At 45.2% G+C, this 20,901-nt stretch overlaps 1 protein-coding gene across 1 annotated transcript in view; it reads left to right on the top strand.

Annotated features, from left to right (window-relative positions):
* Positions 1 to 20,901, top strand: part of LOC129712420 (arginyl-tRNA--protein transferase 1-like) — a 72,543-nt gene that overhangs the window by 28,396 nt on the left and 23,246 nt on the right. The window contains exons 2-6 of the mRNA XM_055660843.1: positions 1,468 to 1,531; positions 7,905 to 7,967; positions 10,093 to 10,196; positions 13,636 to 13,815; positions 14,991 to 15,316. Of these exons, the coding sequence (XP_055516818.1) occupies positions 1,468 to 1,531; positions 7,905 to 7,967; positions 10,093 to 10,196; positions 13,636 to 13,815; positions 14,991 to 15,316 (737 nt within the window). The remainder of the gene's footprint in view (positions 1 to 1,467; positions 1,532 to 7,904; positions 7,968 to 10,092; positions 10,197 to 13,635; positions 13,816 to 14,990; positions 15,317 to 20,901) is intronic.

Here is a 20,901-nt window from a genome sequence, read left to right as displayed (position 1 = left end):
TGAGCATAAGAAAAAGAAGTTAGATAGTAAAGGATAGAAAGATGTGAATATATATAGTGTGTGAAGAAAGAAAACGAGTAAATGAAGAAAGTTGAGAGAGAAAATAGTGAAAAGAAAAGGAGATCATTGTTTATAATCTTGACCAACCCTCGTACTATGCTTCACTGCTGACTGGTTTTAGAAGAGATTCTAATACAGGGGCTGTGTAGGGAGGAACTGCAGATGCTAGTTTACACCGAAGATAGACACAAAATGCTGGAGTAACTCAGCGGGTCAGGCTGCGTGTGTGGAGAGAATGAATGGGTGATGTTTTGAATCGAGACCTTCAGAAGAAGAAGAAGGCTGACCCAAAACATCACCTACCCCTTCTCTCCAGAGATACTGCCTGTCCCGCTGAGTTACTCCAGCATTTTGTGTCTATCTTCAAATATAGGGGCTTATTGGTTTACGAATGACCAGACCTACGAGAATCTGACTTTGCGCAAATTCTCCCAGATTTTAGTAAAACATTTTTCAAACTGTTAATAATAATATGACATGATATTCATTAATGTCCAGGTCCACTTCACTACTTATGTTGGCAAAAGGGTTCAGGAGCCTGAAAACCGCAACAATCAGGCTCAAGAATAGCTTCCTCCAGGGAACTATATAATTCCTTCTATCCAGAGATGCTGCCTATCCAGCTGAGTTATTCCAGCATTTTGTGTCTATCTTCAGTGTAAATCAACATCTGTAGTTCCGTCCTACACAACGTTCTTAAACACAACATAACACTTAACTGCAACAACTATGAACTTCTATGGACTGTGAATTTGGTTGCACGATGACCATTTATTTTCGTAGTGCCACTTTTACAGATAATACTTTATTGATTTTTAAAGATTATATGCCTGTATGTATCCGTGTGTATTGCCTGTTAAGCTGCAGCATGAAATAATTTAATTATCCCGTTGTCGGTACATATGATAAATAAACTGGCTGGACACTTGACTCGTTAGAGATACAGAATATAAACAGGCCCTTCGGCCCACCGAGTCCATGCCAAACAGCGATCACCCCGTACACTAGCATTATCCACTCACAACTTACAATTTACTGAAACCAATTGACCTGCAAACCTGAACTTCTTTGGAGTGTGGGAGGAAACCGAGGCACCCAGAGAAAAGCCACGCAGTCACAGGGAGAACGTGCAAACTCCATACAGACAGCACCTGAGATCAGGATTGAATCCGGGTTTCATAGTCTTCAAAATAGCAACGTTTATCCCACCCATTGTGTCAAAGCACACTTATGGAAGAGGTTTTTGTTGAGCACAGCAACTCCTCGACTTGCGTAATGGACGGGTTACGTAAACTCACATTTACGTAAGCGATTCTTGAAGCCCACTGACGTTGATGCTGTCTCCACCTCGGCTGGCCTTCAGCAGGAGTGCTGCCGTTAACTAAGTGTCCATTCTTTGCTCCGCAGGTCTCATGGCTCACAAACTGTCTGTCCACGATTACCAGCTGCTGCTGAACAAAGGCTGGGTCAGGTGAGTGCTGGCAACATTGAATAGCGGCCCTGAGCGTTTATTGTGAAAAATGAACGTGAGGGAGAGTGAATGTTTGTGAATTCCTTAAACCTGCAGAAGTCGCGAGTTTAAGTCCTACTCTGTGCTGAGTTTGATCAGCTTGGTTGGGAGTGACAATTAGTGGAGAGAAGGTAACGCAGGCAGCACTGCTGTTTATTTCCATTCCTCTTGGGGGCATAACCTGCAAAGATGCACCAGAATTTCCTGCTCCTTGATCGTGAATGGATGAAGAAAAATAGCCTCAATCCAGTCATCAGAATCCTTCAGGGTCTGAGGAAGGGTCGTGACTCGAAACATCACCTATTCCTTTTCTCCAGAGATGCTGTCTGGCCTGCTAAGTTACACCAGCTTTTTGTGTCTATCTTTTGTCATAAGAATAGTTTAGTTTGGTTTATTAGAGTCGCCTAAACCTAGGCTCATTAAAAGCTTTTTGTTGCATGCTATCCAGTCAAGAACAAAGACCATACATAAATACAATCAAGCCATCCACACTGAATAGATAAAGTTTAAAGGATACACCATTTAGTGCAAAGATACAACTTTGAAGCCCAATAAAGTCTGATTGAGATGGTTCAAAGATCTCCAATGAGGTGGATGGGAGGTCAGGTGAGTTCAGCACTCTAGCTGATGAGGATTGATGAGAGGGATAATAACTAGCTGATGGTAATTGAAATGTCCACAACTATAGCCTTGTAGAGACTAGCCCAGTATCGATACCACAAGACAAAGAGGCCAGTGTTTGTATTTGGATTCTACTGTGCAAGGGCGTTAAAGACACTTTATGGAATTTAAAATTGTTATGGAGACTCAACTTGATCTGTATGTATGTTGAGCCACGTCAAAGAAGATTTTCTGTTATGACAGACAATAAAGTTTTCTGAATCTGAATCTGAATCTGAATCACTGATGTCAATTTAGGAAAGTAACTTATTAAAGTTGCATGTCACCCCCCATAAATTAAACTCTGGAGGAACCCAGCAGGTCAGGCAGCATTTTTGGTATTGAGTTGGGATCTTTGTTCAGGCTGTCCATTTACCTCCACAGATGCTGCCTGACCTGCTGAGTTCATCCAACAGTTTTGTTTATAGCTCAACATTCCAGCATCTGCGGTCTCTTGTGCCTCCATTTCACAAGTGACACAGTTCCACATCACAGGATGTGCACGAGAATATGTTTGAGTCAGTGTTATCTGCATTCTGAGATCACAGAGAAAGTAATTGCACTGCTATATAGTGCAGTGAATAACTTAATGTGACTTTGTGTTATCTTCCAAACTGTGGGAAAGTGGAGTTGCCTTATTCTGAAAGTGGAGTTGCCTCCCATCTTAACATTCTACTGCCTTCATACACTGAATGTCTCGGGCAATAGCAGTGAAGTGGCTAATGAATGGACTTGCCTCCATATAGGGTAGGAATGTAGGAAGATAAGAACCTCTTGGATACCTATTTGATCAGATTCCCTCCTGGGATAAATAAAGTTCTATCGTATAGTATTAACCGAAAAATACAGCATTGAAACAGACAATTAGGCCCACAGTGTCCACCGATCACCATTTCACACTAGTTCTATGTTATCCTACTTTCGTATCCACTCCCTACACACTTGGAGAAATTTACCAGAGGCCAATTAAACTACTAACCCGCATTTCTTAGGAATGTGGGAGGAAACCGGAGCATCTGGAGGAACAATGAGAATGTGTGAACTGTGCAAACTCCACATAGACAGCACCCAAGGCCCTCTGAGGCAGCAGCTCTAACAGCTGTGCCATTGTGTGGCCCCTATTAACAAATTTCTATTTACAAATTAAATTATGAAGAAAGTTTGCGCAGACTAGTTTTCTAATCTTTTGAGCGTAGAAGATTAAAGGATGATCTAATTAAATCATTTAAGATGATTAAAGGATTTGTAACTCTCCATTGGCCTTTATCTATCTCTTTTCAACTATTTCTGAATTAAACAGTGTAAAATCTCTGCAATTTCTCTGTTTTGCTCTTCCTGCCGGTTTTTGTCGTGCTGTCTGTAATTTCTCTGTTTTTATTTTCTGTCCATTTCAGTTATTTTATGTGGATTTGTCTTGTGTGTATAAGGAAACATAGAACATAGAAACAGGAAAATAGGTGCATGAGTAGGCCATTCGGCCCTTCGAGCCAGCACCGCCATTCAATATGATCATGGCTGATCATCTAAAATCAGTACCCTGTTCCTGCTTTTCCCCCATACCCCCTGATTTATTTAACCCTAACAGCTACATCTAACTCTCTTGAAAACATCCAGTGAATTGGCCTCCACTGCCTTCTGTGGTAGAGAATTCCACAGATTCACAATTCTCTGTGTGAAGAGGTTTTTCCTCATCTCAGTCCTAAATGGCCTACCCCTTATACTTGAACTGTGACCCGTGGTTCTGGACTCCCCCAACATGGGGGACATTTTTCCTGCATCTAATCTGTTAAATCCTTTAAGAATAGTCAAGTAAAATGATTGCTGAGCAATCAATCTCATTTCCCCTTGTTCTAACCGTATTTAGGTTAAATGTTCATGACTCTCTCTATCATCCCTTCTCTTTAGTTCTTGCCCTAGTTGTCTCTCATTCTACTCTGTATTCTAGTCTCTCTCCCTGTATTCAGATCTCACATTCTCTCTCACTTTAGTGTTGTGATTGTGCGTGTGTCTCTCTCTCTCTTTACATGGGATGGGATTTTAAATTCAATGGTTAAATGGTGTTTTATATGTCACATATACAACTGCACTGGGAGATTATTTTTGCACATATTACACATGCAGGCGCCACCATGTTTTGGCACCATTTCCAAAGTCCGGTCAGTCCACGCACTCGATGTACTGGAGTAGTTCCCAGGTTAAGAATAAGGTGTAGGCCATTAAGACTGAGACGAGGAAAAACTTTTTGACTCGGAGAGTTGTGAATCTTGAACTCTCTGCCACAGAAGGCATTGGAGGCCTATTCACTGGATGTTTTCAAGAGAGAGTTAGATTTAGCTCTTGGGGCTAAAGGAATCAAGGGATATGGGGGAAAAGCAGAGATGGCTATTGATTTTGGATGATCAGCCATGATCATATTGAATGGCAGTACTGGCTCGAAGGAGTGAATGGCCTACTCCTGTACCTATTTTCTATGTTTCAATGAACCGATGTCCCTCTCTACTATTTGGCCATCTTTGTGTCCTGGGAGTGGCTCCTGCAACCGACCTTGAAGGCGTGAGAGACATTGTCCCAGTCCTCCCTCCTACCCGCCTTTGCTCCTCATGTACAGTCTCCAGCTCCCTCCCGGTCTCGCCGACCGACGAGCCTTCGGGCAGGTTCTGCAGGATAATGCACGTCCCAAAACTGCTACTTACCTACCTGAGGCCGAGGGCATTGCATTCATCATGGGGCTCGAGGGCCAGAGGACATAGGTTTAAGGTGAAGGGGAAAAGTTTTAATAGGAATCTGAGGGGTAACTTTTTGGTGGTGGGTGTACGGAACAAGCTGCCAGAGGAGGTAGTTGAGGCAGGGATTTTCCCAATATTTAAGAAGCAGTTAGACAGGTACATAGATAGGACAGGTTTGGAAGGATATGAACTAAATGCTGGCATTAGTGGGATTAGTGCAGCTGGGACATGTTGGACAGTGTGGGCAAGTTGGGCCGAAGGGCCTGTTTCTAAACTGAATCACTCTATTCCTGTATTCCAACTAGTGCAGGAATAGGGTTCATGCGGCATGGTGGCGCAGCAGTAGAGTTGCTGCCTTACAGTGCTCACAGCGCGAGAGACCCGGGTTCGATCCCGACCACGGCTGCTGTCTGTACGGAGTCTGTACGTTCTCCCCGTGACCATGTGGGTTTTCTCTGCGATCTTCAGTTTCCTCCCACACTCTAAATAAGTACAGGTTTGTAGGTTAATTGGTCTGGTGAATGTAAAATTGTCCCTAGTGTGTCATAGTGTGTTAATGTGCGGGGATCGCAGGTCGGTGCGGACTTGGTTGGCCAAAGTGCCTGTATCTGCGGTGTATCTCTAAGCTAAACTAAACTAGTACATCCTCAGCAGGATTAAATCTTAATTTCCACATTGATTTCAATGGAGAACATCAACGAGCGTTTAAAGTATTTTATTAGACTAGTAGATTATACTATTCATGTATTAATGGGGGGGTGGGGGTATTAGCTACAGGGAGAGGCTGGACAGACTTGCATAATTTTCTCTGGAATGCTGCAGGTAGCGTGGAGATCTGATAAAGATATATAAAATAATGAGAGGTATAGATAGGGTAGACAGTCTGAACCTTTTTCCCAGGATGGAAAAATCAAATACTAGAGAGCACAGCTTGAAGTGAGATGCACGGGATGTTTTTTCCAGTGAGTGCCTGGAATTCTGTGAATATCACTGCACCTGTCTAAATGCCCTTTAAATGCTACTGTCATATCTGCTTCCACTATGAGTGCCCTGACAGTACAGTCCAGGCACCCACTACACTCTATGTAAAAAAGCTAGGTCATGTACATCTCCTTTAAATGATCCCCCTCTGTAGACTCTGTAGAATTTGACATTTCATCCTGGGGGGAAAAGGTTCTGACTCTCTACCCTCTCTATGCCCCCTATAATTTTATATAATTCCTTCAACCTTGAAGCACCAAAGAAAACTGTCCAATTTTGTCCAACCTCTCCTTATAGCTCAAACCCTCTAATCTGGCAGGCATTTTGATGTACTTTTACTGAACCCTCTCCAACGTCCCCACAACCTTCCTGGATTGTGGTGACCAGAAATGCACACAATACTTCAAATTGCGACCCAAATAGACGTTTATAAAGCTGCAACATGACTTCCTGACTCTATCACTCATTGCCTTGACTGAGGAAGTCAAGCAATATGCTTCCATGCCAAATGCCTCCTTTACTTGTGTTGCCCCTTTCAGGGAGCTATGGACTCAGATCCCAAGATTCCCTGTACATCAATGCTGTTAAGGGTATTATCTTTAACTATACCATCCCCTTACAGCCAACCTGCCATGGAAATACATAGTTACAATGAGGCACGGTGGCGCAGCGGTAGAGTTGCTGCCTTAAGGGCCTATCGCACGTTCACAACCTAATTCACAACCTTTTTTATTCGTGGACATTTTTCATCATGAAAAAACGCCCCGACCTACTTGATGCCACAAATACCTACGACAAGCATCACGACCTCCTACGACCTACCTACGACCCCGTGACGACCTTGCTGCGAGTATGAGTCAAGGGCAGATGTGGCAGAGGTCGTGAATTAGGTCGCGAAAGTGGGACAGGCCCTTTACAGCGCTTGCAGCAACGGAGACCCGGGTTCGATCCCGACTACGGGTGCTGTCTGTGCGGAGTTTGTACGTTCTCCTCGTGACTCGTGATCTTCGGTTTCCTCCCACGCTCCAAAGACGCACAGGTTTGTAGAGTAATTGGTGGTGTAAGTGTAAATTGTCCAATCCATGTTACCTTTGCAGTAGCATTAGCTCATGTTTATCAGTGTCAGGAACATTTTGTGTTCAAGTGTACAACAGGACCCTACTCTTAATTGGTAAGAGATGCAAGGACTTGCAGATGCTGGAATCTTGAGCAAAACATGAAGTTCTGGAGGAACTCAGCAGGTTAGGCAGCATTTGCGGAGGGATTGAACAGGCAACGTTTTGGGACCGGACCCTTTTTCCGATAGTCTGAAGAAGGGTCTCAATCCGAAATGCCGCTTATCTCCAGATGCTGCCCGATTTGCTGAGTTTATGTAACACTCTTTATTGGTAGGATTTGTTCACGCTTTGTCCTATTATGAAGCCACCTGCCACAGTATCCACACCCAATGCAATGGCCAGGCAATTTATTATAATGACAGTTGTAAACTTTCTTAACCAACATCAAAATGATTCTTGTAGACTGAGCCACGTTGGAAGCAGACATCACCAAAGCAGACATCACCAAAGCCTCTTCTCAATATTAGACAAGCACAGCTGGAGTAACTCAGCTGGACGGACAGCATCCCTGGAGATCACATTTCGGATCGGAATCCTTCTTGACCTGCTGAGTTACTCCAGCACGTTGTGTATTGACCCACTGAGTTACTCCAGCACTGTGTCTTTTTCTGTAAGCAAGCAGATGCAGTTCCTTGTATCTTCAGCTCACTACTACCATGTCAAGATAATTAGGAATGGGAGATAAATTGGAGTCTTGCTCATGTTGTTATTCGTATAAAATGAACTTTTAAAAACTTTCAATGCAACCATCTAATCCAGGATCTTAAAAATAATTATATCTGACATGACTGAGAATCGTTAGGTAATTTGTCCATGAATAGTGAAAGTTATGTTTTGTGTTTTGTCTAGGAGTGGGAAATATCTGTACAAAGCTGCCATGCCCATCACGTGCTGCCCCACCTACCCAATGAGGTAAGTTGGCCCTTTGTATCTGGTGGAAGATCTTGCTCCATATTGTGCTGTATTTCCGAGCACATCAAATAGAAAGAATTCAGCATAGAAGAAAATATACTTTGCATAGGTTTCATTTAGTGACATTCAGAACCTCGATCCAGGTTAGCTGTAACATTGAGCTATTAAATACCGATATAGGATGCCTGAACAAAGAAATTAGTTTCCTACATGTCGTGTAGCCAGTGCAAAAAAAAAAGTGCTGGAGTAACTCAGTGGGTCAGGCAGCATCTCTGGAGGACATGGATAGGCGATGTTTCTGGTCGGGACCCTTCTACAAGCATGAAAAGACTTTGAGTCTGAAGAAAGGTCCCGACCCGAAACGTCCTCTATCCAAGTTCTCCAGAGATGCTGCCTGACCCTCTGAGTTACTCCAGCGCTTTATTTTTTTGCTCAGGATTTCAGCATCAGCAGTTCCTTTGGTTGCCATATGAAGTACCTCCAGAGTTAAGCAAGCACAGTTTGAACAGAGGGTAAACTCCCCTCCCCCCCCCCCCCCCCCCTCACGTTTGCTACAATGGTTTTTTCGTAGAAAGAGATGCAAATATCCTTTGGCAAGTTCACACCAGGAGCATTATGTACAGTTTGGTTTCCTTCGGAATGGAAATTGTTATTGGTGTATCATTGACACATATACCGAGATACAGTAAAAAACTTTGCGTGCAGTTCAGGCTAACCATGCCATACATGAGTGTATCAGGTAGTGCAAATTTGAAAATAAACAGAGTGCCGAATATAGTGTAACAGCTACAGAGAAAGTGCAGATAATACAATGCAAAGGGCACAACAAAGATTTGCCCTAAAATGTAAGGAAGGTTTATTGGATTGATTTCTGGGTTGAAGGTGTTGACACTTGGGGAGAGATTTATGCCATGGCCTATGTATTTAGAATCACAGAAGTATAGATAATTGGTGAGAAGACCAGTCCGTCCAATGTGTCAATGAGGTTGAAACGAACGGCCAGTCTAATCCCCAGTCTCCAGTGCAAGACCTGTAACCCTGCATGTCATGGCTCTATAAGCACGTAGCATCAGGATGGTTAGTGGGTGTTAGAGTGAATGGGAGGGTTGTTCCCAGTCACGTTCCACAGAGCTCAGTACTCTTTCCCTTGCTTCTTGCGGCACGTATTAATAAGTTGAACATTAACAATGTTTGCCGATGAAACAAAAAATGGCAGCTTGTCCGGCAGTGAGGACATCTTTAGACTGCCCACCGATGTTGAGGGCCCAGTCAGATGTGCAAGGGATGTAACTATTTATCAAACTGTGCTATAAATTAACTCGAATTGGCAGATGAAGAAAGCAGGGCTGAAAGCTGGAGTGGTTTATCAGGAATGGTTTTGAGAAAACCAACCAGCACAGGGCCAAGCAGCACAATTAGGAAAGACAAAACAGGCTCAGTGCCTGAAGAAATGGAAAGGTGTTATGGTGTATGTAGAGGTAGCCTGAGAGAGGCAAGTGTGGAGCAAGTGGCCTCTTTGTGCGTTGTAATCACACATCACTCTCTTCCTACTGGATACAAGCATCAAGAGTGTTTTATTGTCATATGTTGCAAATAGAACCTTGAAATTCTTACTTGCAGCAGCACAACAGAATATGTAAACACAGTACACTGTAAACAATATAATAAATAAGAAAATGAAGTTAAGTGTGTGTATATACACATATACATTCATGCATACACACACATATATATATATATATCGCACACACATGCACACGCACACATAAAAAACAAACAAAAGTCGTGCAAAACGACAAAACCTATGCCCCCCAGTCTATGTAGTTCAGAGCTTATTGGAGGTTGTAGTGATTAAAAGCCTGATGTGTTTAACACCCCAAAGGGTGCACACGTGTGTGTGTGTGTGTGTGTGTGTGTGTGTGTGTGTGTGCGTGTGTGTGTGTGTGTGTGTGTGTGTGTGTAGTTGTGTGTGTGTGTGTTGGAGTGTTGTGTGTGTGTTGTGTGCCTGTGTGTGTGCGTGCGTGCGTGCGTGCCGTGCCAAAGGTGTGCGTGCGTGTGTGTGTGTGTGTGTGTGTGTGTGTGTGTGTGCCCGCACTGACTGCTTTACCCTTGACCGCTCCCACAGGTGCCACGTCTTGGATTTTCGGATATCGCGCTCACAGCGGCGGGTTCTGAAGAAGATGCGGAAACATTTAACACAACCTGATGCTTTTGTGAGCGAAACCGTTGGTTAGTATAACGGCAATGATCGTAGACAGACACAAAGTGCTGGAGTAACTCAGCGGTCGGGCAGCATCTCTAGAGAAAATGGATAGTTGGCGTTTAGGGTCGGGACCATTCTTCAGAATGAAGAAGACTCAAGAAGACTTCAGTTGGAAGAAGGGTCCCGAACCGAAATGTCCCCATATTCTCCAGGGATGCTGCCTCCACCATTTTGTGTCTACCTTTGGTATAAACCAGTATCTGCAGTTCATTTTTTATTACATATTAGCAATAATAGCAAGTTCGTGTCAGTTGAAAGAAAGGACCTACAGAAAGATTGTCAATGTCCTAATCGTTCCTTTACCCAAATTAACTATCCCTGTTAATTCTACAAATGAAAGAGATGATTTTATTTCCTTGCATGCAGTAGAGCTACTGCCTTACAGCGCCAGAGACTCGGGTTTAATCCTGACTATGGGTGTTTGTCTGTATGAAGTTTGTACGTTCTCGCCGTGACCTGTATGGGTTTTCTCCCATATCTTCAGTTTCCTCCCACATTCCTTTTTTTTCCACTTAAATTTTTATTGATTTTTAAGAGATATATACAAAACAGTGCAACACCATCACCATAAATAAAACAAAGTAAGAAAAAAAGCGATCAAAATAAAAAAATAAGTAGATAGAGGGAATAAAAAGAAGTAAAAATTGGAATAAGACCGGTCACAGCTTAAGGATAAGGGGGAAATCCTTTAAAACCGAGATGAGAAGAACTTTTTTCACACAGAGAGTGGTGAATCTCTGGAACTCTCTGCCGCAGAAGGTAGAGGGTAGTCTATATTTCAGAGGCCATGTGGCATTGGCTATCATTTAAGAGGGCAGTTAGATGTGGCCCTGATGAATGGCGGTGCAAAGGGGATCACTCCTGCAGGGTATAAGACCGAGAGACCAAATTAAAAAAAGCATTACATTGATTAGGTATCTGGAGTACATGAGTACAGGTTTATAGGTTAATTGATGATCAAATTGCCATGGTCATATTGTAGTGTTAATGGCGGGGATGCAGGCTCAGAAGGGGACCGAATGGCCTACTCCTGCACCTAATTTCTAGGATGTTTTGGCTATGTTTTCAGCTCTAAGACCGTGTGGTTCCCTTACCAAATTAAAAAAAGAAAAATCATTACATTGATTAGTTATCTGGAGTTTCCTCCCACATTCCAAAGACGTACAGGTTTATAGGTTAATTGACCTGTGATCCCAAAGCACTCTACAGAAAAATGAAGTACTTCTGAAAAATGAAGTACGTCTGCCACTGATTTTCTAGCAACTGCGGATCTCAGTTCAGTTCAGTTTTATTTGTCATATGTAGGTTAACACAGGGTCAACGGTACAATGAAATGTGTTTGACAAGACAACGGGTCACCTCAGCAATGATATTACAAGGATAAAATTAAGGTAAAAGAGATAAGATAAAAGTGACATTGGTAGGTAGAAGACAATAAATAAAATAATCAACATATATGATGTGTTTATGAGTTCAGAAGCCTGATGGCCTGATGATAAAAACTGTTCTTAAGTCTGGTTGTACGTGTAGCCATGTTCCTGTATCGTCTGCCTGACGGTAACAAGGAGAACAGTCTGCGTGCTGGGTGGCTGAGGTCCTTGATGATGCTGTGTGCCTTCCGCAGGCACCGCCTGTGGAAAATGTCCTGAATGGCCGGGAGACAGTTGCCAGTGATGTGCTGTGCCGCCTTCACCACTGTCTGTAGTGATTTGCGGCTTTGAGCAGAACAGTTCCCGTACCAGACTGTGACACAGCCCGTCATCTGGCTCCCTCTTTAATCCGGACAAAATTCCTCCCAAAAATATGGCGCCTAGGCCGGGTGAGGCGGGCAATCTTGACCTCATTGGGACTTCCGTGGCGATCGGCGGATCAAATGTGCCCCCTGTGGCCGGGGCTGAGGAACTGCAGCCCAGTCAGAGCCGGCAGATCCGTTCCCATAGCCGACTTCCGTGCCCGACTTTGCGGGCGGTATATCGACCCCCCCCCCCACCCAAGGCTGTGACCTCTGTTTGTCCCGGAAAATGGATAATCCAGAAAGGCTTTGGAATCAGGGGTGCTGGAAAATCGGGGCAACGTTTGTTTACACAAAGGGTGGTAGGTATATGGAACCAGCTGCCGGAGGAGGTAGTTGGGTCAGGTACTATAACAACGTTCATAAAATATTTGGACAGGTATAAGTTTAGAGGGATATGGGCCAAATGCAGGCAGGTGGACTAGTGCAGATGGGCATGTTGGTTAGCTTGTTGGGTCAAAGGCCCTGTTTCCATGTCCTATGACTCTATGACTTTAATTAGGCCATCGGCCCATCGAGTCTGCTCTGCCATTCGATCATGATCTATTTTTCTCTCTCAACCCCATTCTCCTGCCTTCTCCCCAGCTCTGATGGGCTGGTTCAAAATGAATGATCGACCATCCATATTAAACACCCAGTCCATTGAACAATAGGAGGGATCGTAGGTAGGAAAAAGTTCACACATTTCATTGTGTTGATATGTGCCAATTGGACGGGTGCCCAGGTTAATACCAGCTGCTCCCTTGCCTGAAGCTGAGTGGAGAGTGTCACGCCAGTTCTGTAAAATCTAATGTGGGAACGCAGGGCCTGGTTTTTCTGTATAGCTCTGCACCACCTCGCTCCTGTGGTGAGGCCACTCATCCATCAAGGAGGCCAACATAACTCACAGTTGTCTGGAGCACCCAGAGGAATTCAACGCAGTCACCGGGAGAACGTGCAAACTCCACACATTGATTATTGATTGGGGACGATCTGAGATGATCACAATGAATGGCGGTGCTGGCTAGAAGGGCCGAATGGCCTCCGCCTGCACTTATTTTCTATGTCTATGTCTATGACAGCACCCGTGGTTGGGATCGCAGCCAGGTCTCTGGCACTGTGAGATAGCAACACTACCCGCTGTACCATTGTGCCACCCTAGAAGTGTTAGACATTGAGGGTTTTTTTTTCAATAAGTGAAACTTGGACAGAACGACAAGGTAGAAATTAAATAACAACAAAGAATGAAGCAATGGCAGAAATTATAAACATGGTATATATATTTTCCACGAATGTGACTTTGCTCCTGTTAATAGTAGCTCAGAGGTAAACTTGCTGCCCTACAGCACCTGAGACCTGAGTTCAATACTGACCATGGGTGCTGTCTGATCTGGAGTTTGTACATTCTCCCCTTGGCCACTTTCTTTGTTTCCAGGCGCCTGTTTCTTCCCACATTCTAAAGACGTACAGGTTTGTAGGTTAATTGTTTTTGTAAATTGTCCCCAGTGTGTATGGCAGAACTGGTTTACAGGTAATCGATCGCAGGTGGGGGCCGAAGGGCTTGTTTTCACGTTGCATCTCTTAACTAAACCAAATTCTTTACTGTGATCAATGTGATTTGTTTCGTCCTGAAGCATTCAGACCACCAGTGGACACCACGTGCCATAAAGAGGAACAAGTGAGTGGAGCCGGGCAGGGGAAGTTGACCACAGGACAGACACCCTGGACCTTTCCTGAGGGGTCTGATGAAAACTGGTCAGAGGTAAACCACGTAACGGACCAGCGGAGCATGAACAACAGCCAGGCGTGGTCAGGTGAGTCCCTCCAATTATTTGCAACTGCTGCAACTGTGTTTTAAAGATACCGCATGGAAACAGGCCCTTCAGCCCACCGATCACCCGTTCACACTAATTCTATGTTAGACCAAAGATAGATAGATATGACCTTCATAAGTGATGGGAACAGAATTAGGCCATTCGGCCCGATTAAGCCTAGTCCGCCCTTCAGTCGTGGCTGATCTATCTATCTTAACCCCATTCTCCTGCCTTCTCCCCATAACCTCTGACACCTGTACTAATCAAGAATCGATCTATCTCTGCCTTAAAAATAACCATTGACTTGGCCTCCACAGACTTCTGTGGCAATAAATTCCACAGATTCACAATCTTCTGACTAAAGAAATTCCCCTTCACCTCCTTCCTAAAGGAACGTACTTTAATTCTGAGGCTGTGACATCTGGTCATGGTCTCTCCCACTAGTGGAAACATCCTCTCCACATCCACTCTATCCAGGCCTTTCACTATTTGGTAAGTTTCAATCAGGTCCCCTTTGGTTTAAAACCAGCATCTAAAGTTCCTTCTTACACACTAGGTTAGACTAATCTTATCTGCTTGCATATAATCCGCCCCCCTCCGTTCCTTACATACCTGGAATGGGGGGGGGCACTGTGAGGGAGGGGGAAGAACAATGGAGATCTGGGGTGTGGGGTGTGGGGAGGGGACAGAGACAAAAGGAGGAGCCGGCGTGCTTTGTAACTGCCAGTGCTGTAGGTGTCCGCTATTTGTATACATCGGGTATATACGCAACGAATCTCACTGTTGACAAAAATGCTGGAGAAACTCAGCGGATGAGGCAGCATCTATGGAGTTAAGGGAAAATTTCCTTCGCTCCATAGATGCTGCCTCACCCACTGAGTTCCTCCAGCATTTTTGTCTACCTTTGATTTTCCAGCATCTGCAGTTCCTTCTTAAACAAAGAATTTCACTGTGCCTTGTCACATGTGACAATAAAGTATTCCTATATTCCTTTTAGAAAGGTTATGTGTACTTGATGTATAATTTGTTTTAGTGTGTTTGGGTCTATGCTCCAGTGATGCTGCTCCAAGCAAGATTTTCATTATACCTGTACTTTATCGTATCTGTGCAAAGTTGACGACTTGCTACCACGTGTTTTCTAAAGCCACTTGACCGAGTCTGTTTCTCTCCCCCAGTTGAAGACCCAGCTCCACACATCCACACGTGCCGCAAGGCCAAGGAGAGCCGGAGGGAGCTGCTGAAGACCCCCGAGAGGGGGCAGCAGGCGGAGCTGGAACCGGCAGAGTCTGAACTGGTGGGACTGACGGAGCACAAGGCACCAGGTCAGGAACCGGCTCCTTTACAAGATCCTCAGCCATCCTTGTCACAAACCTCCATGAGCGCTGTGCACCCATCTCCCATCCCACCTCCACTCCATTCCACGTCTCAACCCAATCGCACTAGATCATTAGAGGAGCTCCTAGTGGAGAGCACGCCAGTCGCTGCATTGCACCAGCTGGAGGTAAGAGTCCGTGCGCCAGATCCCATTCATCAAGGTGCAACCTGTTTTTGTTTGTGATAGACACAAAATGCTGCAGTAACTCAGTGGGTCAGGCAGCATCTCTGGAGAAAAGAGTACGGGAATCACGAACCAAGCCCAAATAGGCATAAGGCGAGAGGGGACAGATTCAATGGCTACCTGAGGGGCAACTTTTTTCACTCAGAGAATGGTGGGAAAAGGAATAAGTGATGTTTTGGATTTATTCACAACCTTTTCATACCTCCAGTTTTCCTTTCCCCTGACTCTCAGTCCAAAGAAGCGTCTCGACCCGAAACGTCACCTATTCCTTTTCTCCAGAGAGGCTGCCTAATCCGCTGCGTTACTCCAGCATCTTGAGTCTTCGGTGTAAACGCATCTGCAGTTCCTTCTTACAAAACCTGTTTATTCATTGTTGATAAAGTATAGTCACGCATTGTGAAAAATGTACATCTTCTAGAGGCGCTGGGACGCATCCTCAGTCATGTGACCTGGGGTCATCGGGTGTTTCGGGTCTCACAACATCAGATACCCTCGCTCAGGTGACCCAGCCGGGGTTGATCACGCCCCGACTTGCGCTCCAGCAGCAACCGCCCACTGATCAGCCATCTTAGTAACCACTCTGCAGGGGTTGGATGACTCTAGTGCGTGGAGGGACTGGGCTTTGTGGGGTGAGTCCTGACCGGACTCCTCCTGCATCTCACCAGGTTCAAGGCCTGTGCGCTGCATCTCTTTCTCCTTCTCCTTCATTTCATTCTCGCCTGATGGATTTTTAGGCCACGGTGGTTCATTAGGCCTATCCGTAGCTTTGTTGGGTGTCTTTCTCACGAAATGCACAGACTGGGGGTGCTAACCCAGCCTGCCCCGCGTGCCATCTCTCCGTAGCCGTCAACTGTCTCTCCAGTAGTCACCAAACTATTCTTGGTTGTCACCCAGTCTATTCCTAGGTGGCTGAGCCAGACTTCAGTGTGAAAAATATACGTCTTCTAGATGCGCTGGGTTGCATCCTCTGTGATGTGACCTAGTCGCGCAGCATGGAAAGAGGTCCTTTGGGCAAACTCATCCATGCCTACCAAGATTCCCCATCTACACTAGTCCCACCTTCATTCATTTGGCCCATAGCCCTGTGAACCTTTCATATCATCCTACCTGTCCAAATGTCTTTTAAATGCTGTTTTAGTCCCTCCCTCAACTACCTCCTCAGATAGCTCGTTCCATATAACACCATTCTCTGATGAAAAAGTTGCCCCTCAGGATCCTATTAGATCTTTCACCTCTCACCTTAAACCTATGTCTTCTGTTTCTTTATTCCCGTACTCTGGTTAAAAGACTCTAACTATTTAACCCACCTATTCTTTGTGTGTTTTTATACATTTCTACAAGAGTATCCCAGGGACTCTTTCAACTCACGGTGATAAGCGAGTTGAGGAAGTGGCTCGGTGTTAAATGAGGCAACTGCACTAGTCGTTAGGCTGCAGTTTTACAGTCAACGAAAGAGATGAGTAAAGGGAGGGCAACGAGTGGTTAGTCCAAGGCTGTGTGCAAGTGTGGGAACAAACCTGGACATAGACCTCTACTGTTCATCGAAAACAAAATGCGATTAAAGATGGGCAGCCACACACACTGACCCCATCATTGTAAGGGTGCGTACACTTGCCTTTCTGAGCCAGCAGCCTGGGTGGGATTAATGTACTTCTGTATCCTAAATCCTTGGACAAATGTAATGCATGCTCAGTGCACAGTTCATGAGTATTTACCTGTTAGCTGCCAGAGAGTAGCATTCCCAGTCAATATGGGAATCAAGAACCAGTGGACATTGGTTTAAGGTGAAAGGGGAAAGATGTGATAGGAACCTGAGGGGAAACCTTTTACATTAACATTTGATCAAGCATCAATAACCATTTCCCATGTTATTTTTACATGCAACAATGATAGAAGTCATTCAGCCTTTCAAATCTGTGCCAGCTCTCCAGAGCATTCCTATGTGTTGCATTCCCTCACTTACTTCCCTATAATCTTTTCTTTCTGACATTACACACTTACACTCAGGGCAATTTACAGTAAGCAATTAACCTAATAACCAGAACGTCTTTGGGATGTGGGAATGAAACCAAGCACCCAGGGGAAACCCACATGGTCACAGGGAGGACAAGCAAACTGTACACAGATAGCACCCAAGATCAGAATCAAACTGTGGTTGCTAGAGTTATGCAACCCCAGTTTGCATTACTGCATGCTGTATACGCAGTAATTTCCACAGTACAGGTGCACAACCTTTTATCCGAAAGCCAGACACTTTTCGTAATTCAGAATTTTTCGGCTTTCGGATTGGAAGATTTTTAGCGTAGATTTTAACGGCTGGCTCAGTGGTAGAGTGCTCGGCTCATATCTGCAAGGTCGCGAATTTGCGCCTCGATCCCGGCCGTTACTCGATCGCGAGTTTGAGTCTTCAATGTAGTTTTTTCTTGCAGAATAGGAGAGAATAGGGAGGGTTAGGCTGGGATCATTCTCTGCGAGGTGATCTTAGTGCGGGAGACAAGTATAGGAGAGGTGTACTGACTGTGTGGGCAGAACTTTGGAAGTGATTGCCCACCATTCTCAAAAGCCGCTGTGTCTCCCTCCCCCTCCAACTCCAGAGGAATCCGCTCCCCGTTGGGCCGCTACGGCGACAAGTGGCAGTTTGCCCACAGCCCGAGCTGCACCACCCCAAGAACAAGACGTACCTTGCACACCATCAGCTTCTGACCCTACGGGAAGCGTGTTCCTCTGGAGTTGGAACGGGGCTGGGCTGCTGCTGGCTGTGGGTCTCTGGGACCTCCGTGCTTGCAGCGGGCCTGGGGGTCGGTGTCCCGTTGGTCCTGACGTTTCCGGTGCTGGCATTGCCGACGTGAAGACAGTGCAAAGCTCCCGCGCTGGTACAATGGGCGGGGAACTGGCGAGAGGAGGGAAGGGGTCACACACATGGCCGGGAAGCAGAGGGGTGTAGGTGGGGTGAAACTGAAGGGAGCGACAATCTACTGCTGCCTGCCCGCTGAATTAAAACGTTCCCACGCAAGACTCACGATACACTGTGTATGGTGAGTCTACCGTGGGAACTTTTTAACTCAGCGGGCAGGCAGCAGCAGATTGTCAATTATTAACCATCCCGCGCAATATACCCTCACCTCTTTTATGAATGGGGATTTAGTTCCTCTTTCTTTGAGGACCAACCGGAGGTTCCGCTGTCACCTCTGCGGGCCGCCCTCGGTGAACGTCTTCAAGGACCTTTCTTCAAGGACTGAAAAAATGTCCGCTATTCGGAGCTTTTCGTTATTTGGATCTTCGGATAAAAGGTTGTGCACCTGTATTGACACTATTTACAAGTATGTGCTTTCTAACTGGTTCTGAAGTGTTTGGCTCGAATATTTAGACCATGTCTCTTGTCCTAAGCAGATAAATCTATCATGTTGATGTCCCTTAAATATCCCAAAAACTGCAATCAAATCACTCGGTACCTTCTAAATTCCATGGAAAATGACTCTAAAGTGTGTAAATATTTCACTTGAAGCTGAGTTAACAGATGGTAGAGGGAATCTGTTCCCCACCAAGCTGCAGAAACTGGGAGTGGGGTGTCCATGCTAGGAGTGGTGCAGCGGTAGAGTAGCTGCCTTACAGCGCCAGGGACCCAGGTTCAATCCCCACTACGGGTGCTGTCTGTACAGAGTGTGCGCGTTCTTCTCTGTGACTGAGTGGGTTTACTCCGGGCGCTCCGGTTTCCTCCCACACTCCAAAGACGTGCAGGTTTGTAGGTAAATTGTCTTCTGTAACTTGTCCCTAGTGTGTGTAGGACAGAACTAGTGTACGGGTGATCGTTGGTCGAAGGGCCTGTTTCCATGCTGTAAATCTGAACTAAACTGAAGCAAACTAGATTGAATGCAAGCAATCTCATTCACGCTGCAGATTTCACTGCCCTCTTGCAGCTTGTTCTCTCTCACCCATCAAAACCCCTTTGATTCTTTCTGCACTGATCTACACTAAGGGGTCATTTACAGTTAATATACCAGCTCATCTTTGGGACATGGCAGGAAACATGAGCTTGCATCAAAACCCCCACAGTCAGAGAGAATAAGGAAACTTTACATCAACAGAACCCGAAGCCACGATTGGACTCTGGCTGGCGACAGACAGATCAAAGATGGGCAAAGGGAACTGAATTATAGATCAAGATTGACCTAATTACATGACAGAGCAGCCCTGAGGGGCCATGTGGTCTCAATCTGTCCCCATGTTTATAAATAAATCGTGAAAACCGTGATCTAAATATCAAAAGAGGAGCATAAGGTTTATTTTTAAAAGCGTAAAATTGCAAATGCGGGCATGTGAAATAAAACCAGAAAGCACTGGTGATGCTCAGCGGGTCGGGCAGCATCTACGGAGAGAGTGTTTCGGGTCGATGACCTATCTTTGGAAGAGGACAAATGCTTTTTGGGAAGCAAATTGTTGCAGGAGTTGGGAGAACAAAGTGAACCTCCGTGGTAGGGTGGAGACGGAGACAGTGCTGGTGAAACAACAGTTTGAGCTGTCTGAGAGAGGGTGATCAGTGTTTTATTTTAAATCACATCCGATGTATCTGAATGAGTGGTTTGGTCCAGAAGGTTGATGCAGAGCATCTAGGAACCAGTCACTTAAATTTTAGTGATACCGAGTGGAAAAAGGCTCACCGAGTCCACACCGACTAGTGATCCTCGTACGTCTCTGTTCTATTCTACACACTCGGGACAGTTTATAGAAGCCAATTAACCTACAAACCTGCGCATCTTTGGAATGTGGATCCCAGAGAAAACCCACGTGGTCACAGGGAGAATGTACAAACTTCGTACAGACAGCACCCGTAGTCAGGATCGAACCCGGGTCTCTGGCGCTGTAAGGCAGCAACTCTACCGCTGTGCCACCGTGCCCCATTTCTCCATCCCATTCCCACTCTAACCTGTTTGTCCTCATAATCTTGACCAGCAAAGACCAAGGTATGCTCCAGGAATAGCGCCTCACCTGGCACCGAAGCACATTGCAGCTTTTGGACACAGTGCTTCATTCAACAATTTCAGATAACCAGCCTTTTACTGTTTACATATTGTTTCCTGCTTGGTTTAGGGGGTGTCAGCCACAAGGCGAGGTTGGACAGACTTGGATTGATTTCTCTGGACACTCGACATTGAACAGAGACCTGAAAGAAAAATATAAAGTTATGAGAGGCATAGATACAGTAGACATTCAGATCCTTTTTCCTGTAATAGAAATTTCAATGATGGGAGGGCATAGTTTAAGGTGAGAGAGGCAAAGTTGGAAGGAGAGATATGAAGCAAGGGTGCTGGGTGCATGGAATGCACTGCTGGGGTTGGTAGTGCAATCTGATACAATAGTGGCATTTGAGAGGCTTTTAGATTGGCATGCGTTTATGCAGGGAATATAGAGACCATGTACAGGCAGATGAGAATACTGCATGAACATTGCGGGCTGAAGGGCCTGTTCCTGTGCTGTACTATTTCCTATGCTCTAACTCATTAGTTCTGTTGTAATGTCACCCACTCGTA

The sequence above is a fragment of the Leucoraja erinacea genome, chromosome 32, assembly GCF_028641065.1.
Source record: "Leucoraja erinacea ecotype New England chromosome 32, Leri_hhj_1, whole genome shotgun sequence".
In the NCBI taxonomy this organism is placed as follows: Eukaryota; Metazoa; Chordata; class Chondrichthyes; order Rajiformes; family Rajidae; genus Leucoraja; species Leucoraja erinaceus.
Note: the sequence above shows the minus strand (reverse complement) of the source record. Positions and strands in the feature narration are given on the sequence as shown.